Here is a 22040-nt window from a genome sequence, read left to right as displayed (position 1 = left end):
CCCCCTGCTTGTGTTCCCTCTCTCGCTGGCTGTCTCTATCTCTGTCGAATAAATAAATTTTAAAAATCTTTAGAGAATAAAAAACATAAATTAAAATAAGAGGCTTAATTCTCCCTGTTGAAGATATGGGAAGAGATGACCCCTTTCTTAAAGCATTTACTTTAGAAAATTTATAAATTATTTCTCTGTCCCTTTGAAAGTATGTAAATATTTTTAGAGACTAGAACAGCCCCTTGCTAGGTTTATGACCCAGGAATGTCTTTTTCAAGGACCTAGGAAACATCTCTTTGGAATGTAAACATCAAGCAAGATTGTGTCTCCATCTCCAGTTTTTGCGGGAGGGTAGAAGCCTAACTCCATTGGGCACCTGGCTCCAAGTTGTAAAATTAGCTCCCGTCATGAAAATATGAAAAGCTTGTTTTTCCCTTGGATAAAGGCAATTGTATTAGTCTGCTCAATCTGTTGTAGCAAAGTACCTCACACTAGGGGCTTAAACAGCAGAAATTTATTTTCTCACACTTATGAAGGCTAGAAGTCCACAATCAAGGTACCAGCAAATTGGGCTTCTGGTGAGAATTCTCTCCCTTGCTTATAGAGGGCCACCTTCTCCTAGGTCTTCACAGGGCCTTACCTCAGCGCAGTTGGAATGGGTGGGGAGGAGGGGTGGGGAGGAGCACTTTCTGGTGTCTCTCTTATTAAGATACTTATCAGACCAGAGCACCATTCTTATGACCTCATTTAACCTTACTTACTTCCTTTAAGGTCCTATCTCCAAATACAGCCACACTGGGGTTTAGGGCTTCAATATATTAATGTGGGGGAGGGAACACAAACATGCAGTCCAAAACACCCATTAACTACTACATATGGTCGCCCCAGTTACCAGGTAAATTCAGGATGAACTATGTGTGGGACATGGTGGCATCAAGTCCTCTTTTTTTTTTTTTTTTTTTTTTTTAAAGATTTTATTTATTTATTTGACAGAGATAGAGACAGCCAGCGAGAGAGGGAACACAAGCAGGGGGAGTGGGAGAGGAAGAAGCAGGCTCATAGTGGAGGAGCCTGATGTGGGGCTCGATCCCACAACGCCAGGATCACGCCCTGAGCCGAAGGCAGACGCTTAACCGCTGTGCCACCCAGGCGCCCCTGGCATCAAGTCCTCTTACTTGAGGTCTAGTTATGGTAGAGCTTGAGAACATGTAATGAATTATATCTGCTTAGCTATCCAAAGGTGAAATTTCTTTGTCTTTGGACTCTCTTAGCAGATTGCCTGTGATGTGCGTCACATTCTGGTACAATGCTTATTCGATAATAAAATTGTTTTTCTTCTGCCTTTATAGAGACATTTTCTAGATTGGCAGAAGATTTTGTTCTATTTTTTCTCAGCTCCTGAAAGTACCTGAAAAGAGCTCTCTTCATAGTTGAGGAGAGGGGGGGGAACAGGTACCACCACTGTACCCTCTATTTCAGAGGGTCAAAGGAAGGTTTCAAGATACAAAAGGGCCTGGGAGTATAAGGAAGCCACCGGAAAGCCAGGACTGCGATTCTGATCAACCTTGTCTTCTCTTCAATTCTCATCTACTTTCCCTGCATTTATCCATTTCTGCATTTTTCATTAGTCACATGGATGTTCCCTGGAGCCAGCAGAAGGAAAAGCACGATCCCAACCTCCCAGTGCTGAGGTTGATGTGATACCTTGGCTAAGAGAGTGGGTGCTTGAATCAAATACACCCAGCCTCTCTGAGCCTCAATTCTTCACCTATGAAAGGTGTAGTAATGATAGAACTGAGTTCACCAGGTTGTCGTGAGAATTACATACAATAATGTGGGTCAAGAGCATGGCATAGTACCTGCACACAGAGGATTTTGTTTTTAATTATGTTTTCCCAGAGTGGTCATGGCAGTCACAGCAGGCAGCAGCGGCAGAACGTTGGCTAGAGTGTTTAGCCTAATAGGCAAGCAAGCAACTTCCAACTCAGTGTTTGTGTGAGCACACAGACGTGTCGCGAAGACTGAAGGCTATGCCTCCTGAGTTCTGTCGACTGGAGTGACCATGCACTGCCTGATGCGGCCCATGTCAAGAACTGCTGCTGGCCAGAAGTCCTTGAAAGAGAAGTCTCCCCAGAGCAGCCTCTCCATTGATGAAAACGTTGAACTGCACCACATTCAGATCAACGAGAGCTTTGCTGAAACGAACAGGAGCATGAACAAGTGGAAGAAGGTTGCGGGCACCACCATGCTCTTCGGCAGCTTTACCACTCTCATTCTGATCTGGGAGAAGCACTATGTGTACTTCCCCACCCCGCACACCTCTGAAGAGGAGTGGGCGGCCAAACAGACCAAGAGGATGCTTGACATGAAGGTCAGCCCGATCCAGGGCTTCTCAGCCAGGTGGGACTATGACAAGAACGAGTGGAAGAAAGAGGAGCCCGCCATTCACCCGTCTGAGCTCTGCCTGTTGTGCCATCTCCATGCAGCTCCGTGTACTTACTGGCAACTGTCGTGCTGCAGTGCCAAAGGTAGTAAGTGAGCAGTTCATGGGAAAAAACCTGTGTGCCCAAGACTACACTCCACTGCCTCTGTCTGCCCCTCACCCACCCCAAGCAACAAACTGTCCCAGCATTTTCCTTCTGTGATCTGAAACAAGGCCAGTAAAGCACAAAATTCTTATTCTAGTGTTTCCAAATTCTTTGCTCGTGCAAACTGAGTTTTGTTTTTTGTTTTGTTTTGTGGCAGGAAACAGATCCAGCCGTGACAGGGATGTGGGGGACCCAGCATTCTAATGGGGTTGGGCACATTTTCTGGAGAGCAATTTTGTATTATAGATCTACCTCTTGGAATCTATGTTAAGAAAACAACCATTCATACAGAGACTTACATACAAGAATCCCACTGAAACATTACGTATAATAAGAAAAAAATTGAGAAAAATGTAAGTATTGAACCAATCCATTATAACACATCATGTATGTATCCATTTGATAAGATGTTTTTGAAGTTTTAGAGAGAGGTAAAGTATTCCATGCTCATGGATTGGAAGAATTAACATAGTTAAAATGTCCATACTACCCAGAGCAATCTACACTTTCAACTATCCCGATCAAAATACCGAGGACATTTTTCAAAGAACTGGAACAAATAGTCCTTAAATTTGTATGGAACCAGAAAAGGCCCCGAATCTCCAAGGAACTGTTGAAAAGGAAAAACAAAGCTGGGGGCATCACAATGCCGGATTTCGAGCTGTACTACAAAGCTGTGATCACAAAGACAGCATGGTACTGGCACAAAAACAGACACATCGACCAATGGAACAGAATAGAGAACCCAGAAATGGACCCTCGGCTCTTTGGGCAACTAATCTTTGATAAAGCAGGAAAAAACATCCGGTGGAAAAAAGACAGTCTCTTCAATAAATGGTGCTGGGAAAATTGGACAGCTACATGCAAAAGAATGAAACTTGACCACTCTCTCACACCATACACAAAAATAAACTCCAAATGGATGAAAGACCTCAATGTGAGACAGGAATCCATCAAAATTCTAGAGGAGAACATAGGCAACAACTTCTATGACATCGGCCAGAGCAACCTTTTTCACGACACATCGCCAAAGGCAAGAGAAATAAAAGATAAAATGAACTTATGGGACTTTATCAGGATAAAGAGCTTCTGCACAGCCAAGGAAACAGTCAAAAAAACTAAGAGACAGCCCACGGAATGGGAGAATATATTTGCAAAGGACACCACAGATAAAGGACTGGTATCCAAGATCTACAAAGAACTTCTCAAACTCAATACACGAGAAACAAATAAACAAATCATAAAATGGGCAGAAGATATGAACAGACACTTTTCCAATGAAGACATACAAATGGCTAACAGACACATGAAAAAATGTTCAAAATCATTAGCCATCAGGGAAATTCAAATCAAAACCACACTAAGATACCACCTTACGCCAGTTAGAATGGCAAAAATCGACAAGGCAGGAAACAGCAATTGCTGGAGAGGATGTGGAGAAAGGGGATTCCCTCCTACATTGTTGGGTGGGAATGCAAGTTGGTGCAGCCACTCTGGAAAACAGTGTGGAGGTCCCTTAAAAAAGTTAAAAATTGAGCTCCCCTATGACCCAGCCATTGCACTACCGGGTATTTACCCCAAAGATACAGACGTAGTGAAGAGAAGGGCCATATGCACCNTGAAGAGAAGGGCCATATGCACCCCAATGTTCATAACAGCATTGTCCACAACAGCTAAATCGTGGAAGGAACCGAGATGCCCTTCAACAGATGACTGGATTAAGAAGATGTGGTCCATATATACAGTGGAATATTACTCAGCTATCAGAAAGAACGAGTTCTCAACATTTGCTGCAACATGGACGGCACTGAAGGAGATAATGCTAAGTGAAATAAGTCAAGCAGAGAAAGACAATTATCATATGATTTATCGCATCTATGGAACATAAGAACTAGGAAGATCGGTAGAGGAAGAAATGGATAAAGAAAGGGGGTAATCAGAAGGGGGAGTGAAGCATGGGAGACTACGGACTCTGAGAAACAAACTGAAGACTTCAGAGGGGAGGGGGGGTGGGGGAATGGGGATAGACTGGTGATGGGTAGTAAGGAGGGCACATATTGCATGGTGCACTGGGTGTTATACGCAACTAAAGTCCAAATTTCAGATGAAAAAAAAGTCAGGAAAAAAATGATGCTAAATTTGAAAAACCTTACTCATTTATATGATTGTTATACATTTATTGTATTATTCCTACAATCTTAAAACTACTAAAGTATTCCAAAATGTTGACATTAGTCAATGCTGAACGACAGGACCCAAGCAACTTTCATTCTCTCATTTTTTCAATTGTCTCCAACCGCCTTGTACAAGTTGAATATCTGAATCCCAGAAACTCCCCTCCAACCTGAGGACAAAGGGGAGAAAATCTGGATGCTGAAAAGAAACTCAGACATGTAACACTGGCTCACTTTTATCTGTGGTAACCAGTATTTAAGCACCAATGAAAACAAGTGAGCAGAGAGTACCCCAGGGCCAGTACAGGCAAACAATTACGCCCTCCCAACAAAGTGGCAACTACTGCAAAAATCATGGCCCTAGGGAAGGACACCCTGCCTAAAATGGGACTCTCTTGTGGACTCAGCCCTCTTTTCTAGGCCGAGGCTTAACAAAAAAGGGGGGCACAAAGTGCTGCATGGTTTGCAGTACCATTGAAAGCTGGCTGAGAAGGAGGCAGTGGAAATTTGCAGGAGGGCAGAGTCTTCAGCAATTACTTTGCTAAAAGTGAGGGGAAAATGAAGTAACTAAAATTTGCTTAACTTCCAGTCCTCCTCAGTCCACTGCCCCCCCTAAGGTGACTCCTTCATGTCTCCCTTAGAGCAACCCTTGAGGCTGTGACAGACCCTGTGCCCCATGTATCTCCTTAGACCAAGCCTTCAGTGTCTGCACATCTCCAAAAGAGTGTCCCTCAGGCAGAGAGTGGCTCATGTTCCCGCTTGCTCCCACGAGCCCCTTCTAGAACTTACATCAGCAGGTCATTGTCAGTCACTGCGAGTTCCGTCTGAATGGCCCCGTGGAATGGTTCGGCACCTGAGGTCAGGTACTGGCGGGCCACCTCCGCATCCATCTGGCACAGGAAAGGCACCGTAAGGGTGCTGGTGGAGATTCGGTTAAGGCACCATCTATGTGGACTTCATGGCTGAGGCTCCCTTGCCCATTGGAGGCTTGCCTTCCCCCAGACCGCCTCTCGGGCCCCCAAGATCACCTTGGCTGCCGCTTCAGGAAATGTGCATCACAACCCCCCTCAGACCACCCCGACTGTTTCCTCCAGCCCCCCCTCAGTCCCCCTACTCCCCTTCTGTGCCCCTGCAAGTCCCCTGCTCCCTGAAACCTCTCCTACCCATCCTCCTGCCCCTCCTGCCCATCCCCCACCATCCTCCTAACCCTGGATCTCCTTGGAAAGGATACAACTCCCACACTTGGTTTCCTGTGGCTTCGCCCGAGGCCAAGGCCAAGGCTGAAGCCTTTTCACCCTACCTTGGAGAAGCCGATGCCCCCTCGACCTGGGGAGCTCCCCCAGCCACTGTGCCCTCTGCTGCGGTGCCGCCCCAGCCTCCAGGTTCTTTGGGGCTTCCAGGGCCAGCGGGCGCTCCAGCACCACCCTCTGCACCGCGGGTGCCGTCGTCTGGGGACTGCATGGCCGGTGGACCTGCCTCCTTAGAGCCCACCCCTGAGACACTGAGGCTCCCTCAAGAAGCTCTGCCCCTCTGCGCGCAACATTGCCGGGGTGCCCAGGGCTGTGCAAACAGGACTCAGGTATGACTCCTGGCGTGTGATTGGTTCCCACCAAGCCTGCCCGCTGCCCGCAGGTCGCCAGGGAGACCCTGTTGTTGCTGGACAGCCGGGCTCACTCACAAAGCCCCGCCCCTAGTTCACGAGGCAACTCGGTTTCCCTAGTGCGCCTGTGCAAACAGGCCCCTCCTATCTTGGGCGGAGAGGTTGGAGTGGAAGCGTGTGGTTGGAGGAAGGTGGAGTGAGTCCAGACAAAAGGACACAGAAAAAAAGGGACAAATGTGGCAGGGCGAATCGGGTCAAGACATGGCTGATTTAGCTTTGTGGGGACGCTTGACACCATGGTTAGGACTTGGAGAGATGTGCACTGAGGGAAAGAGACTGTCAATGCCCCTGTGGTCACTCTGTGTATCTAAGTTGCCCCATCAGTAAATGGCAAGGGGAGGGTGGCAAGCTGGGGGAAAGTGGATCATATTAAAAAGTCTCTGTCAGTCTCAAACTTTTAAGATTCTAAGAATAACAGCATTTCTAAGTTGTAAGAGCTATTTATATGTTCTGGACAAAAGTCTCTTATCAAACATATGATTTTAAAATATATCCATCCATTTTGTGAGTTGTCTTCTCACTTTCCTGATTGGTATTGTTTGCAGAGCAAAAGTTTTTCATTTTGATGTAGTCAATTATATATTTTTCTTTGTCACTTGTATTTTTGACCCCCATTCTATAGAAAAAGACTAATACTCTGTGCAATATACAGTCCCATTGAGCAGTCACTTGTGTGGAAGAGCAATCACTATGTGCTTGCTGAGGCCACACTCTTAAGAGCAGATGGCTCACTAGGGGTGATAGCTAATTCTATGCATCAACTTGTGTGGTCACTAGGGTACCCCTAGTGCACATTATTTCTGGGTGTGTCTGTGAGGGTGTTTCCATATGTGATTGGCATTTGAATCTGTGGATTCAGTAAAGTAGATCCCCAGTGTTGGGTGGGCATCATCCAATCATTGAGAGCCTGAATAAAACAAAAGGTGGAGGAAGGAGGAATTTGCCCTCACCCCACTTTCCTCTGTCTCACTGTTGAGCTGTGACATTTCATCTCATTTTTCTCCTGCTCCCTTGGACTGGGATTTACACCACTTCCCCCTTCCTTGGTCCTCAGACCTTCGGACTCAGGCTGAATTATACCACCAGCTTTCCTGGGTCTCCAGCTTGCAGGCTGCAGGTCATGGGACCCCTCAGCTTCCATAATTTATCTATCTGTCTATCTATGAATGAATGAATTGGCTGTTGGTTCTCTTGGCCCTACTTCTCTGGAGAATCCTGACTAATACAGATTTGGTACCAGTAGTAGTTCTAGAGGAACAGGATTTTAGAGCCGAGTTCTCTGAATTGGCTTCTGGAATTGGCTTTCCAATCTGATTAGTTTTAAAGATGCTCATGTCTGTTTCTAATAGTAAAGAGAACACGGATAGCCCATGGCATGAGCTGATAGAGATAAGCAAAATATCTGCATTGGATACCCCTAATCAACCGCTTATAAGAAACAAGGAGCTAGGTGACTCTATATGATACTTTCGAACATTTTTTTGGAAAACTAACAAATACGATGACATTGGTTGGTAGTTTCTAATGTGGCTGGACAGTGTGGTGAAAGGAAAGGATGAGATCAGGGATTTGAATTCCTGGCTCGAACACCACATAAATGGCTTAAGAGCTTCTATGGGTGCCCTGAAAGAAAACCTTACATTCTATAGCCACAGAGCCAAAACTGCTGAAAATTCAAATGCAGAACCTCATGCACAGCCCCCTGAATTACACTGCAAGTTGAACCTCCAAATTTGAAGGCTGTCCACTGTTAAACCAAGGCCATTGATTAGGAAAGAATGGGACGGAAAGGACATGTGGGAATACACTACTGAAGCTGGGGGCATTGAGCCCCTAAACTGTGATGAGTCTTTACTGGTAGAAGTGGCCTCCCCATCCCCAGTGGCAGCAGCCTCTCAACTCACAGTGGTATTGGCCTCTCCACCTCCATGTGAGGGGATTAACTACACATTGCCCAAGGAAAGCATAATGGCCTCCCTTAGGGAGTTGCCATGCAACATAGTGCTGATCGTCTTTAGGACCTACCTCCACCACCCCTCTCTGCATTTAGACATATAAGCAGACTCAAATCCCAGCAGGCAAGGTACAAAATGTGACCCGTGAGGAGGTATGTTCCACTCCAAAAGAATGACTTGAGTTTTCCAATTTATCCAGACAGAAATTCAGGGAACATGGGTGGGAATGAATACTAAGGGTGTGGGATAATGGTGGAAGGGACGTAAAGTTGGATCAGGCCAAATTTATTGACATGGGCTCACTAAGCAGAGATCTTGCATTTAATTGCATCTCCAGGAATTAGAAAGGTCTCTAATGGTTTGATTGTTCGGACCTAAAAATGGCTCACCAAGAACAAATTGGAAATGCTAAACCTGCCTTGGTTTCATACAGAAGAAGGGATCAAAAGGCTTAGCAGGGCTGGAATGTTAGAGTGTATTTGTCATTTAAGACCTGCTCTACACTTATTGGTAAGCGTATGTATACGCTGTATGTCAGAGGTTGGGAAATAAATCCAACAATAATTCAGCTTACTTCGTAGTGAAATTCCTACAGGTCCAGTGGTGTGGGGCTGGTCAAGATAGCCCTTCTAAGGTGAAGAATAAGTTGTGCATCTGGCCCCTCTTATACCAAAAAAAAAAAGAGTCACAACACTTACTGGGCCTCTTTGGATTTTGGAGGCAACATATTCCTCATTTCTCCGACATACTCCTCCAGCCCATTTACTGAGGGACCTGAAAATCTGCTAATTTTGAGTGGGGCCCAGAACAAGAGAAGGCTCCAGCTTGCTATGCAGTCTACTCTGCCACGTGACCCAGCAGATACAGTGGTGCGTGAGGCATCACAATGGCAGGTAAGGATGCTGTTTGGAGCCTTCGGCAGGCCCCTATAGGTGAATCACAGCACAGGCCTTTGGGATTTTGGAGCAAGGCCTAGCACCATCTGTTCTCCTTTGGAGAAACAACTCTTGGCCTGCTACTGGGCCTTAGTAGAGACTGAACACCTGACACCAGGCCACCGAGTCACCATGCGATTAGAGCCGCCCATCATAAATTGGGTGTTATCTGACCTACCAAGCCATAAATTTGAGCATGGACATCATCAAATGGAAGTGTTATATACGCCATCAGGCTTGAGCAGATCTTGAAGGCACAAGGAAGTTAAAAATGAAAAAGTGGCCAGCAGCTGGCTGCCTCAGTCGGAAGAGCGTGGGACTCTTGATCTCGGGGTTCTGAGTCTCACCCTTATATGGCATGTAGAGATCACTTAAATTAAATAAATAAATAAATTTTAAAAAATTTTTAAGTGAAAAAGTGGTCCAAATGCCATGGTCCCCACCGCTGCTACACTACTCTTTTCTCCCAGCCTGCACCTATAGCCTCATGAAGAGTTCCCTATGATCATTTGACAGAGGAAGAGAAGCCTTGAGCCTGGCTTGAAGATGGTTCTGCACAACATGCTGGCACCACCCAGAAGTGGACAGCTGTAGCACCACAGCTCCACTCTGGGGCGTCCTCTGAGACAGTGGTGAAGGGGGGTCCCCCCGGTGGGCAGAGATCTCAGCAGTGCACCTGGTTGTTCACTGTTCTTGGAAGGAGAAACAGCCGACGTGCAATTATATACCAATCAATGGACTCTGGCCAATGGTTTGGCTAGACGGTGAGGGATTTGGAAGGAGCATGATTGGAAAATTGAGGACAAAGAAGCCTAGGAGAGACCTTTCTGAAAGAGCAAAAAGCATGAGGGTATCTTGTCCCGTATGAATGCTCACCAAGGAGCAACCTCAGCAGAGGGGGATTTTCATAATCAAGTGGGTAGGATGACCTATTCTGTGGATTCCAGTCAACCACTTCCCTGAGCCAGTCCTGTGTGTGCAGTGGCCTCATGAACAAAGTGGCCATGGTAGCAGGGATGGAGGTGATGCATGGACTCAGCAACATGGACTTCCTCTCACCGAAGCTGACCTGGCTATAGCCACTGAGCACCCAACCTGCCAGCAGCAGAGGTCAACACCGAACTCCTGAAATGGCACCAACCTCCAGAGTAAGCAGCCGGCTACCTAGTGGCAGCTTGATGATACAGGCCACTTCTGTTGTGGAAAGGGCAGCATTTTGTCCTTGCCGGAATACGCACTTACTCAGGACTTGGACTTGCCTTCCCTGCACACAATGCTTCTATCCAAACCCCCGTGTGGACTTACAGAGTGCCTTATCCACCCTCATGGCATTGCACACGGCATTGCTTCTGATCCGGGAACTCACTTTACAGCAAAAGAAGTGTGTCAGCGGGCCCGTGCTCACAGAATTCACTGGTCTCACCATGTCTGTTCCCCACATCCTGAGGCAGCTGCCCTGATAGAACAGTGGAATGGCCTTCTGAGGACTCAGTTACAGTGCTGGCTAGGTGGCGATTCCTTGCAGGGCTGGAGCAAGGTTCGCCAGAAAGCTGTCTATGCTCTGAGTCAACATCCAGCAAATGGTGCTCTTTCTCCCATAGCCGGCATTCATGGGTTCAGGAATCAAGGGGTGGAAATGGCACCAACTCCCCAAGACTCCTAGTGACCCACCAGCAACATTCCTGCTTCTTGTTCCTGCGACCTTATGCTCTGCTGTCCTAGAGGCCTTAGTTCCAAAGGGAGGCAAGTGTTCTTTTCAACAGGAAGTACAACACTGATTCCACTGAACTGGAAGTTCAGACTGCCACCTGCCCACGTTTGACTCCTTATGCCTGTGAATCAACGGGCAAAGAAGGGGGTTCCTGTGCTGGCTGGCATGATTGATCCCGACTACCAAGGGGAAATTGGACTGCTGCTCCACAGTGAAGGTAAGGAAGACTGTCTGGAGTGCAGGAGATATAAGGGCATCTCTTATTATGAAATCTCTTAGCATTATGCCCTGTGATTAAGGTCAATGGAAAACTACAACAATCCAATCCAGGCAGGACTACTAAGGACCTAGAGCCTTCAGGAATGAAGGTTGAGACCACCCCAACTGAGGTGTCTGCTAAAGGCAAAGAGAATACAAAATGGGTAGTGAAAGAAGGTACATATAAATACTAGCTATAACCATGTTACCAGTTACAGAAACAAGGACTGTAACTGTCATGAGTATTTCCTCCTTAGGAATGTGTGTGTGTGTGTGTGTGTGTGTGAGTGTTTTATTTCCTCTCTTATTCCCCTACCATGTAATATAAGATACATTGATTTTATAACATAGTATTTAAGTTTTGTCACTTTTATTTTATTTATTTATTTATTTTAAGATTTTATTTATTTATTTGACAGAGATAGAGACAGCCAGCGAGAGAGGGAACACAAGCAGGGGGAGTGGGAGAGGAAGAAGCAGGCTCATAGCGGAGGAGCCTGATGTGGGGCTCGATCCCATAACGCCGGGATCACGCCCTGAGCTGAAGGCAAACGCTTAACCACTGTGCCACCCAGGCGCCCCACTTTTTTATTTTATTTTTTAAAAGATTTTTTATTTATTTATATGACAGAGAGTGAGAGAGAGCAAGAGAATGAGCAGGGGGAGGGGCAATGGGGGGAGAGAAGAAGCATGCTCTATCCCAGGACTCCAGGATCATGACCTGAGCCGAAAACAGATGCTTGATCCACTGAGCCCGCCAAGCACCCCAAGTTTTGTTACTTTTAAATCATAGTACTTAAGTTACGGGGTATCAAGAAGAGTAAATACCATCACTCAAGGACTGTAACTCCTCTTCTGGGGAAGGGATTAGTGCATTTTTTATTTTATCCAGGATAGTTGCATCATGTTAGTGGGAATTATGACCTTGTTATTGTCTTTATTTGAGATTGAGTATGGTTTAAGGATATGTGTATGGGTGTCAATTTGACACCAACTTGTGATGACCCTTGTGATGTGTGACCCCTCTTGTGATGGTTAATTTTGTATCACCTTGACTGGCAATGGGGTGTCCAGATTAAAAGTTATTTCCGAGTGTGTCTGTGAGGGTATTTTCAGATGAGATTAGCATTTGAATTAGTGGACTCAGTAAAGTAGATTGAGTCAGAGAACTTTGTTTAAGGAAGGTGAGGGAAGGAAGGACTTTGTGACTGGAAGCAAGGGAGATTAGAACTTCGTGAGGGAAAATGATCGAAGGAAGGTCTTTTTGAGGATAGATGAGGAAGATTAGCACTTTGAGAGAGGGAGGAATTGAGAGGGTAGAGAAGGGAGGGAAGGCCTTTGTGATGTCAGGTGATGGAGGTAAACCAATTCTGAGAGCAAGTCCAGCAGTGAAGGCATTAGTGAGAAAAGGAACAAGCCCTGTGAAGAGAGGTAAAGGAAGTTAATACTTTATGGGAGCGGGTGAAGGAGAGAAGGCCTTTGACACAGGATTAGAAGAGTTTAGTACTTTCAGAGGGGAGGTGAAGGAAGTTAGATCTTTGAGGAAGCAGCAGAGGGAATGCGTTAGTGGGGGTTGGGAGTGAAAGTGAGAGAGGGAAGGACTTGTGAGAGGAAGTGAAGGAAGTTAGTACTTCTGGAGGTGAGGTAAGGGAGTGAAGATCTTTGTTAGGGCAGCGAGGGAGGGAAGCCCTTTGTGAGGGAAAGCGAGGGAAGAAAAGGTCTTCCTGAGGATAGATGATGGAGGGAAGTCCATTGTCATGGGAGGTGAAGCAGTGAATTCCTTTGTGAAGGAGGCTGGAAGGGAAGTGTTTCTTGAGGGGAGGTAAGGGATGTAAGGCGTTTGTGAGGGGAGGTGATGGAGGGAAGTTCTCTGTGAGGGAGGTGGGAGAGACTAGTAGTTTGTGCTGGGGAGGTGGTGAAAGCATTTATGAAGGAAAGAAATGCCTTTATGAGTGCAGGTGTGAGAGGGAAGGTCTTTTTGAGGGAAGGTGAATAAATGAATCAAAACCTTAGTAGCATAGCAGCGCCTGGGGGGCTCAGTCGATGAAGCATCTGCCTTCAGCTCAGGTCATGATCCCAGGGTCCTGGAATCGAGCTCCCCGTGGGGTTCCCTGCTCATCAGGGAGTCTGCTTCTCCCTCTCCCTCTGACACTCCCCCTGCTTGTGCTTGCTCTCTCTCTCTCTCTAATAAATAAAGTCTTTAAAAAAATTATGTCTAGGGTGCCTGGCTGGCTCAGTTGGTTAAGCGACTGCCTTTGGCTCAGGTCAGGATCCTGCAGTCCCAGAATCGAGTCCCACATCGGGCTCCCTGCTTAGTGGGGAATCTGCTTCTCCCTCTGACCCTCCCCTCTCTCGTGCGCCCGCTCTCTCTCTCTCTCTCTCTCATTCTCTCTCTCTCAAATAAATAAATAAAATCTTTTTAAAAATTAAGCCTGTGAAAGCTTAATAGCATGCAAGGTTGAATTCATCCAGAAGGCATTAAGTGAGGAGGTGGGGAAAACACCTTATAAGGAGAAAAAGGTGCAATCCTCAATGAAGAGCTAATGGTCTTGAATGTAGTATGTGCAAAATAAAGAGTTTCAACATTCAAAGGCAAAAATGAAGAAAAAAGAGGGAGAAAAGACAGGAAATTCAAGAAAACTAAGGCAGAAGATATACATGGAAGTAAATTTGTATTCTCTTATCTCAGCCTGTGACGGGTCAAGTGGATGAGTTAATCCCCAAACTGGCAGCATTTATTGAACGCACAGGCCCAGAAGCACTCTTCCGGGCGCCTTTCCTGGATTAACTCATGTGGGCCTTTGACGTGTGGTCTATCGTTATCCCATTTTACCAGTGAATACACTCAAGCATAAACAGGGCAAAGTGAGGATACAGGAGAAGTAAATAACGTAATGTATCTAACTCTTTACCCTGAAGCAATGAAAACAGCTTCTCTTTTCAACTGTCCATGGAGTATTCATAAAAACTGACTATATATTAGACCTGTGATATTGTGATTTATAATAAGAAGTATATAATTTATCTTCAACCAGTTCCTGGCACAGAGCCCCTAAAATCCTTGGAATTTCCTGTGATGAATGTCTTTTGTAATGCTAACAAAGGAACCTTTGGAAACCCTTTAGGAAACCTAAGGACCGGGGCTGGTTTCCAGGGGAACCAACCAAGTGATTAGAGGGCTGGAGCCTTCACTAAGCCGCCACCAACCTCTGAAGAGGGAAGAGGGGCTGGTGGTTGAATCAATCGCCAACGGCCAATGTTTGAATCCATCGTGCCATTGTAATGAAGCCACCATAAAACCCCAAAATGACGGGGGGGGGGGGCTTGGAGATCTTCCGGGTTGGTGAACACAAGGCAGAGTGGCATGCTGCTCAGAGAGAGCACGGAAGCTCCGCATCCTTTCCCCATACCTTGCCCTATGCATGTCTTCCATCTGCTCTTCCTTATTTATATCTGTAACCAAAGGAATGTGAGTTCGCTCCTTGGGGAATCACAGATACACAGGTGGAGTTGTTGCACAAAGTAACCTTTATTGGCAGCAAATGAAGAGATCACAGGGAATAGCTTCCAGAGCTGTGACTCCCTCAGAGGGCGAAAGGGTACCTTTTGTTTAGGGTTAGGATGAATATTTAGATAGGGAAGCCCTGTCGTGGTATGTAGAGATGGGCACGGGCACAAGTTCGCGAAAGTGCCTTAAGGAAACATGCCTAGACATACATTGTGCGTTACGTAAATGAGGCCGAGGCTCCTTCTGAGGTAAAGATAATTGCTGGCCATTCCAAGGGTCTATCTGAGCAGGCACGAGTTGGGGGGTTAGCCCAAGCGGTCTGGTGGTCTGGGCCAGAGGGAGGTCTTGTCAGGGCAGTCGCCATCATCTGAGGGGTGTTTTGGGGGTTTCATTTGCCTGAGTTAAGAGGTAAGCCAGAAGGAAGAGCTGAAAGAAAAATGTGAGACAAAGGTTAGTGAGTACAAGCAGGTGGGCAGTAAAGGTCAGGTCTTGAGGTCTAGCTGGTGACATAAACTTTTATAATAAACCAGTAATCTAGCAAGTAAAATGTTTCTCTGAGTCCCGTGAGTCACTCCAGCAAATTAATCGATGGTGAGGAAGGGAACTTGGCAACCTCTGACTTATAGCCAGTTGGTCAGAAGAACAGGTATCAATCTGGACTTTTAAGACTGGCATCTCAAGTGCAAGGAGGAGGTAATGAGAACCTCCCATCTGCAGCACACAGGTAACAACCTGGGTTTGCAACTGGACTGTAAAGTCAGGGATGAGGGGCGGTCTTATAGGACTGAACCATTAACCTGTGGAATCTGATGCTATCTCTGGATAGATAGCATCAGGATTGAGTTGAACTGTGGGACACCCAACTGGTGTCCCAAGAATTGCTTGTTGGCATACACACATGCATTGGGATTGGTATCAACCTATTTAAAACTACAGAGACAACCTTAATATATTCCAAAAAGTAAAAATATATACATTAAGTAAAAAATAATTTTAAAAGTAATAACCTCTTTTATCATCTGGAAGATTTTAAATGCTGCCTTAAACAGCTCTTGATCCAAAGAAGATAACCAAACCAAAATTGAAGGTTATCTATAAAATAGTGACAATGAAAGCATTAGGTATTCAGACTCCTGTAAGCAGGGTTTAAGCAGGGCTGAGAGAAGATACTTGTATTAATAAACATGAAAATAAAGGAATAAAGTATCCAACTCAAAAAGTTAGAAAAGAAACCAAAAATAAACCTAGGAAAATCAGGGGGAAAAAGGAAAAAGGAAAGATAAAAGCAGAAATCAATTAGCTAGAAGATAATAGATCTAATAAATCCAAGACAAGGCTCTTCCAAAGAATAAAATAGACATGTTAACTGTCATAATCAATAAGGAGAAGAAAGCACAAATACACAAAACAAGAAAAGAAAATGGGCAGATAACCACAGATTGAGAGCAAATAATAGGAAATATAAGACAATATTTTTCAACTCTATGCAAATAAGTTTAGGGACCTAGAGGAAATGTTTGATTCTCTAGGAATAATATATGAGTACCTAAGTCTCACTCTAGAAAAGAGAAACTCTATAAAATAAAATTTATAAAACCTATTCCTAGAAAAGAAATAGGGAATATTGTTCAAAAGCAACCGCCATTGAACTCAAATAAATTATTTTCTTAAAAATTTTTCTTTAAAAAGCAACCCTTATAAAAAGCAGCAGGTCAACTGAATTCAGAGGAGAATTCAACCAAACTTTTAAGGTGCAGGCAACTCCAATGCTATGTAAATGATTCCAAGGCATAAAAAAAGTAAAATTTGCAAATTTTGGTTATGAAAGATTGATACCAGCAAAGCACAAAAAATATGCAATCACAGATGAATCTCACTTAAGAAAACCATTACAAAAAAACTAAATGAAATATAGCCAAACATAATCTAGTAACTCATTTAAGAATCAAAACATAACCAACCAAGTGGGATTTATTTTTAGGGGTGTAAAGATGGTTCAGTATTAGAAAAGCTGTGAATGTATTTCAAATTTTCATAGACCAACAGTAAAAAATCATACGGTCATCCCTACAGATGTTGAAGAGATATTTGACAAAACTTAATATCTGTTCTTTTTTTTAAATATCCATTCTTGTTTTGCAAAAATCTCTAAATAAAATCAGATTAGGGGGATACTTCCTTAACATGACATTTGTCAATCAACCAAAATCCAGCACCATGTTTAGTGAAAAAAAAATACTAGAAGTGTCCCCACTACGACATGGAAAAACACTAATCCTCTTGCACCACAGTAATTTAACATTATTCTGAAGATAGACAATAAAATCAGACAAGAAAAAGATATAGGTATACAAACTGAAAGGAGAAGGTAAATGTATCATTATTTGAGGGTGATACAACTACTTACCTGGAAAACACAACAGAATCCAAGAGAAAAACTTTTACAAATAAGAGAATTTAGTAAGGTGGCCCAGCACACAACTGATATACAAAAACCAGGGTCTTCATTAACAAAGGCAATAACTAATAAATAAAACACCATTTACAATGACTATAAAAACTGTGAAATACCCAGGAATAAGCTTAACATGAAGCAGGCAAGAAAAAAACTTCAGGAACTTGTTAAGAGAGACAGAAATAAAACTTGGACAAAATAATTTTAATAATGTATTTTATTGAACCGAACAATGTCCAAAACATTGTCATTTCAACATGTAATCAATATAAAAAATGTTAATGAGATATTTTGCACTCTTTATTCATACTAAGTCTTTGAGTTTCATTGTATTTCACACTTAACACTTTATAGCTCAATTAAGCCATTTCATATACTCAGGAGCTGCAAGTGGTTTGCGGCTGGCTATCGTATTGGACAGTGCCTATGGAGAGGATGAGGGGAGAAACAATCACGCTCTCAAAATGCTGATGGGCAGATGAATGGGTAGATATCTCTTTTTGTATACCCGTAGGCAGAGGAATTTCACGTGATCTATCAAAATTTACATATATATGTCATTTGACCCAATATCCCACTTCTAGGAATTTATCCCAGAGAGTTTATCACAGGGCATTCAGTATTTTTAAGTTTCTTTGTTCATTTAGGCAACTTGCACGCAGGAAGGTTGTCGATTGTACTTTACCCTGCAGTATAGGAATATCCCCTTTATCACATTGCTGTTTTGGTCAATGAAAATGGTAACGTGACTGTTCTAAATCCACATTTCTTTGATTATTAATCTGGCTGGTTTTTTCCCATATTTTTATTATTCATTTTGTTTCTTCTGATGTGAATTGTCTTTTCATGTTCTCCATTCATTCCGTTTTTATGTCCTAATGGATCGTATTTTTTGATTATTTATATAAGATTTTTAATTAGAAGAATGGATTGTTTTCTAACACCAACAACCAATTCCCTGACTCTCTGAACACCAACTGAGTGTTCAACAATTTGATTCAACTCTGACACCAATTACTGGAGTTAGCACAGTTACCCACAAATTAAGGGCTCAGTCTCACAAGACTGTCCCCTACTTAAGGTGCCACTTGCAAGTCCCGGGGGCCTCCTATACTTCAACCAACTGGCTAGAATTCGGAAGTTCCCACACCTCCTCCTCTGCGTCAACAATTTTCTAGAATGGTTCACAGAACTCAGGAATGCTTTACTCATGGCTACTGGTTTATTATAAAGGACGCTGTAAAGGATATAGATGAAAAGCCAAGTGAAGAGGTACGTAGGGCAAGGTCTGAAAGAGTCCCAAGCACAGGGGCTTCTGTCCCATGGATTGTGGGTACTCCACCCTCCCGGCACGTTGATGCGCTCACCAACCTGGAAGCTCTCTGAACCCACTGTTGCGGGGTTTTTATGGAGGTCTCATCATGTAGGCATGATCAATTAACTCAGTCTCCAGCCTCTCCTGTCTCAAGAGATTGGGAGAGGGGGTAAGGGTGAAAGTTCCAGGCTCCTAATAAAGGCTTGGTCTTCTGGCGAAGAGCCCCATTCTGAAGCTACCTAGGGGCTCAACAAGAGTCACCGTAATAGAACAAAGATGCTCTTATCACCCAGGAAATTCCAAGGGTTTTAGGAGCTCTGTGTCAGGAACTGGGGACAAAAACCAACGATTTGTTTGTATTATATCACAAAAGATATTAGTGTTTGTCACACAAATGGCAACTATTTTCCCTAGTTAATTTGCTTTTCATGTGGATAAATCTATCCATTTTCCTTTGCAATCTCTTCCATTGCTTTTGTGTTCCCAGAGTAGCATGAGAATAGCCAGATGTTTGCATGATCTATATGTGAATTCATCTGCCAATAGCACTCTGTTTAAATTATCTTACCTTTCAATGTCTAGTAGAAAAAAATCCTCACTGATCACATTTTTGGTTTTTTTGTTGTTGGGTTTTTTTTTCCATTTATTCTTCCAAATGAGCAGTAAAAGCCTGTTCTCAAATTAAATTTAAAAAAAAAGATTGTGTTCAGGTTGTAAATGCCTGAAACCTATAGATTAATCTGAGTCTTCCCATCCAAAAAGATGGTATATCTTTTCCTTTGACCAGGTTCTCTCAAGAGAATATCTGCGGTCTCCTCATATAGGCTCCTTTCATTTCTTGTTAAGGCAATATTTTATCCTTGTTGCTATTCTGTTTGGGATATTTTTCCAGTGCCACTTTTAAGTAGTTTTTTCTCCCTGGACTGGAAGAACTTTACTGATTTTTGCATTACTTATTTTACACTTTGTAAATTTGTTTCACTTAGCTCTAGTAGTTTTTCAGTTTGATTGTCTTGGGTTTTCCAGAAAGATACTCATATTTACGTATGATCATAACTTTCCCCCTTTCCTTTCTGACATTAGTACCTAATGCATCTATTTTCTGACTTATTGCTATGCTAGAATTTTGACAAAAATGTCAAATGATAGTCATGACAGGGAGAATCCCTGTCGTTGCCCTGATCCTAATGGGAATAGTGTTTCAACAGTAATTACTAAGTTGGCCAAATTGTTTTAAGACGGGGTTGTTGTTTTGTTTTGTTTTGTTTTTATCACTTTAAGAAAGTTTGCACTTTGTTTTCTAGCTCGATGTCAGGTTTAGGTATGTCAGGAGTAATGCCCTATGGAGTAAGTTGGGAAGCTTTCTTTCTGATGCTCTGCAACAGATTAAATGACACTAGAACATCTCTGGTCACAAGTTTAACAGAATGAGTAGGACTAGTGTCTATTGGAAAAGCAGGTCTTTGATTCTGTTTCTTCTTTGTTTATTGATTGATCATTTTCATTATTCTACCCCCTCTTGAGTTGCATGTATTCTTTTCCATACCCTCCTAGAAAATTGCCCAACCCATTCTCACAAAGCCATATAGAGAATTATTGTGAATTTTTAAAATATCCTCCATATTTTATATCTGTTGTTAGATTTTCTTCTCAGTCGTAATGTTATCTACCTGAATTTTTCTTCTTTGTCTATATTGTTGGTCCCTTCAAAGGACCAGATCTTGGTTTCCTTGCCCTATTCTACCTGGATTCTTCATGCTAATGCTTTAATCTTTATTAGTTTCCCCCTTCTGTTTTGTTTTTGTGTTTCTGTTATTGTTTTTATAGCTCTTGGACTTGAATGCTTAAACAATTTATACTGAAACCTTTTTTATTAATTAATTAAACAATTTAAGGTTGCTATTTATCCTATGACTATGACTTTGGCCACGTCTCACAGATTTCTTCTCTGTTTAGTGATTTGATACTAGGGTCATGGTAGCTTCTTAAAAATTAGTTATTTTTCATCATCAGAATATGTCACATTATGGTACTTGTATATTCCATGAACATTAAAAAATAAACCTTGTCAATAAAACACAGCATGTCTGGAGTCTCTACAGGAAATTATTTTTCTATCTTCTTGGACTTGGGCATCTGAGAGTTGAAAAAAGAAATTTCAGTGTGAGTTTAATTTTTATTTCTCAAGTTACGAGCGAAATTGATTGTCTCTTCTTATGTTTAAAAACCACTTGTAGTTCTCTTTCTGTGAATTTATGTTCACCTCTTGGTTCATTTTTCTATTCCATTGTTGTTGATAATCTACAAGAAGCATTGGTTACATTAACACTGAAAACACAGTTCAAATGGGTGTATACACCCTTCACATACTTGTTTATCAATCTACCAATGGAGTGAATTATAATGTGGTAAATTACATTCATTCAGTCCTTCATTCAACCCATATTACCTGAGCACCTACTAATGTCACATGAATAAGACAGACAAAATCTCTGGCCTCATGGAGACAGGGGAAAAGGAACTAAAAATTCTCTCTATATGTACTTTCAAGTAGTGATAAGTGTTAAGGGAAAAAAAGGCACAGTGAGTGGTAAGTCACAGGGTGACATTCTTTTAACAGGTGTTTTGTGTCTGTTTCTTTGTTTTCTTTCTGTATGTGTATGTGTGTGCATGCTCATATGAGCTGGTCTTTTCCAGGTTGATGTCAGCTATCTTGATTTTAAAGAATGAATCGGTACCCTTCTGACTGTGCGCCACTGCCACCTGGGCCGTCTGTGCTCGCGGCGCCGACCCCACCGACTGTCCGCGCACCGCCGAGCCCGCAAACTGTGCGCACCGCCGAACCCGCTGACTGTGCACACCGGCGACTGACATGGCAATATTCTGTTTCTTCAAGTTTTGATGAAATAATCTGGACCTGATTTCTCCTTCTCTTTGGACTGAATCTTTGGCCACCATTTGAATTTCCCCTTTGGTTTCAATGTAAACAGATTTTCTATTTCCTCTCAGTTTTGGAAATTAACATAGTGCTAGAAAATTGCCCATTTTATCTGGATTCAAAATTTCTTTGCATTTAAAAAATTTATTTTTCATCCTCTCTGTCCTTCCTAATCTTATCTACTTGCATTGTATCTTTGTATCTTAATTGAACTACCAATTAATTCACCGTGCACACAAATTCTGTGGGACTTGGGAATTGGGGCAGGACACAGGGGGAACGTGTTGTCTTTGCTCTATGATGTCTTCAGCTTCTGCTGCGAAAACTCAGGCAAGTGGGGGCCAGAATCCTCTGAGGGGTTCACTTACTCTCATGTCTCCAGTCTGTCTGGGATGACTGGAAGGCTGGGCTCTGTAAACCAGAGCACCTCCATATGGCCCCTCCAAGCAGCTTAGCTTTCTCACAGCATGGCAGCCTCAAGGCAGTCCATCTTCTTACAGGCAGCTCAGAGATTCCAGAGCACGTGGTCCAAGGAACAATCCAGAAGCCGCA

General features: G+C 43.3%; 1 protein-coding gene across 1 annotated transcript; it reads left to right on the top strand.

Moving 5' to 3' along the window:
• Positions 1-1947: 1947 nt before the first annotated feature.
• Positions 1948-2641, top strand: LOC100472394. The gene has a single exon (XM_034648913.1). It carries the CDS (start codon positions 2054-2056, stop codon positions 2528-2530), a length of 477 nt encoding a protein of 158 aa, XP_034504804.1. The 5' UTR covers positions 1948-2053; the 3' UTR covers positions 2531-2641.
• Positions 2642-22040: the final 19399 nt, after the last annotated feature.

Source organism: Ailuropoda melanoleuca, chromosome X (genome assembly GCF_002007445.2).
Source record: "Ailuropoda melanoleuca isolate Jingjing chromosome X, ASM200744v2, whole genome shotgun sequence".
In the NCBI taxonomy this organism is placed as follows: Eukaryota; Metazoa; Chordata; class Mammalia; order Carnivora; family Ursidae; genus Ailuropoda; species Ailuropoda melanoleuca.
This window is presented reverse-complemented; position numbering and strand designations above follow the sequence as displayed.

Bases quoted from the DNA above. Each gene is read 5' to 3' on its own strand.
- LOC100472394 (XM_034648913.1), top strand. From the start codon at position 2,054: ATGCACTGCCTGATGCGGCCCATGTCAAGAACTGCTGCTGGCCAGAAG.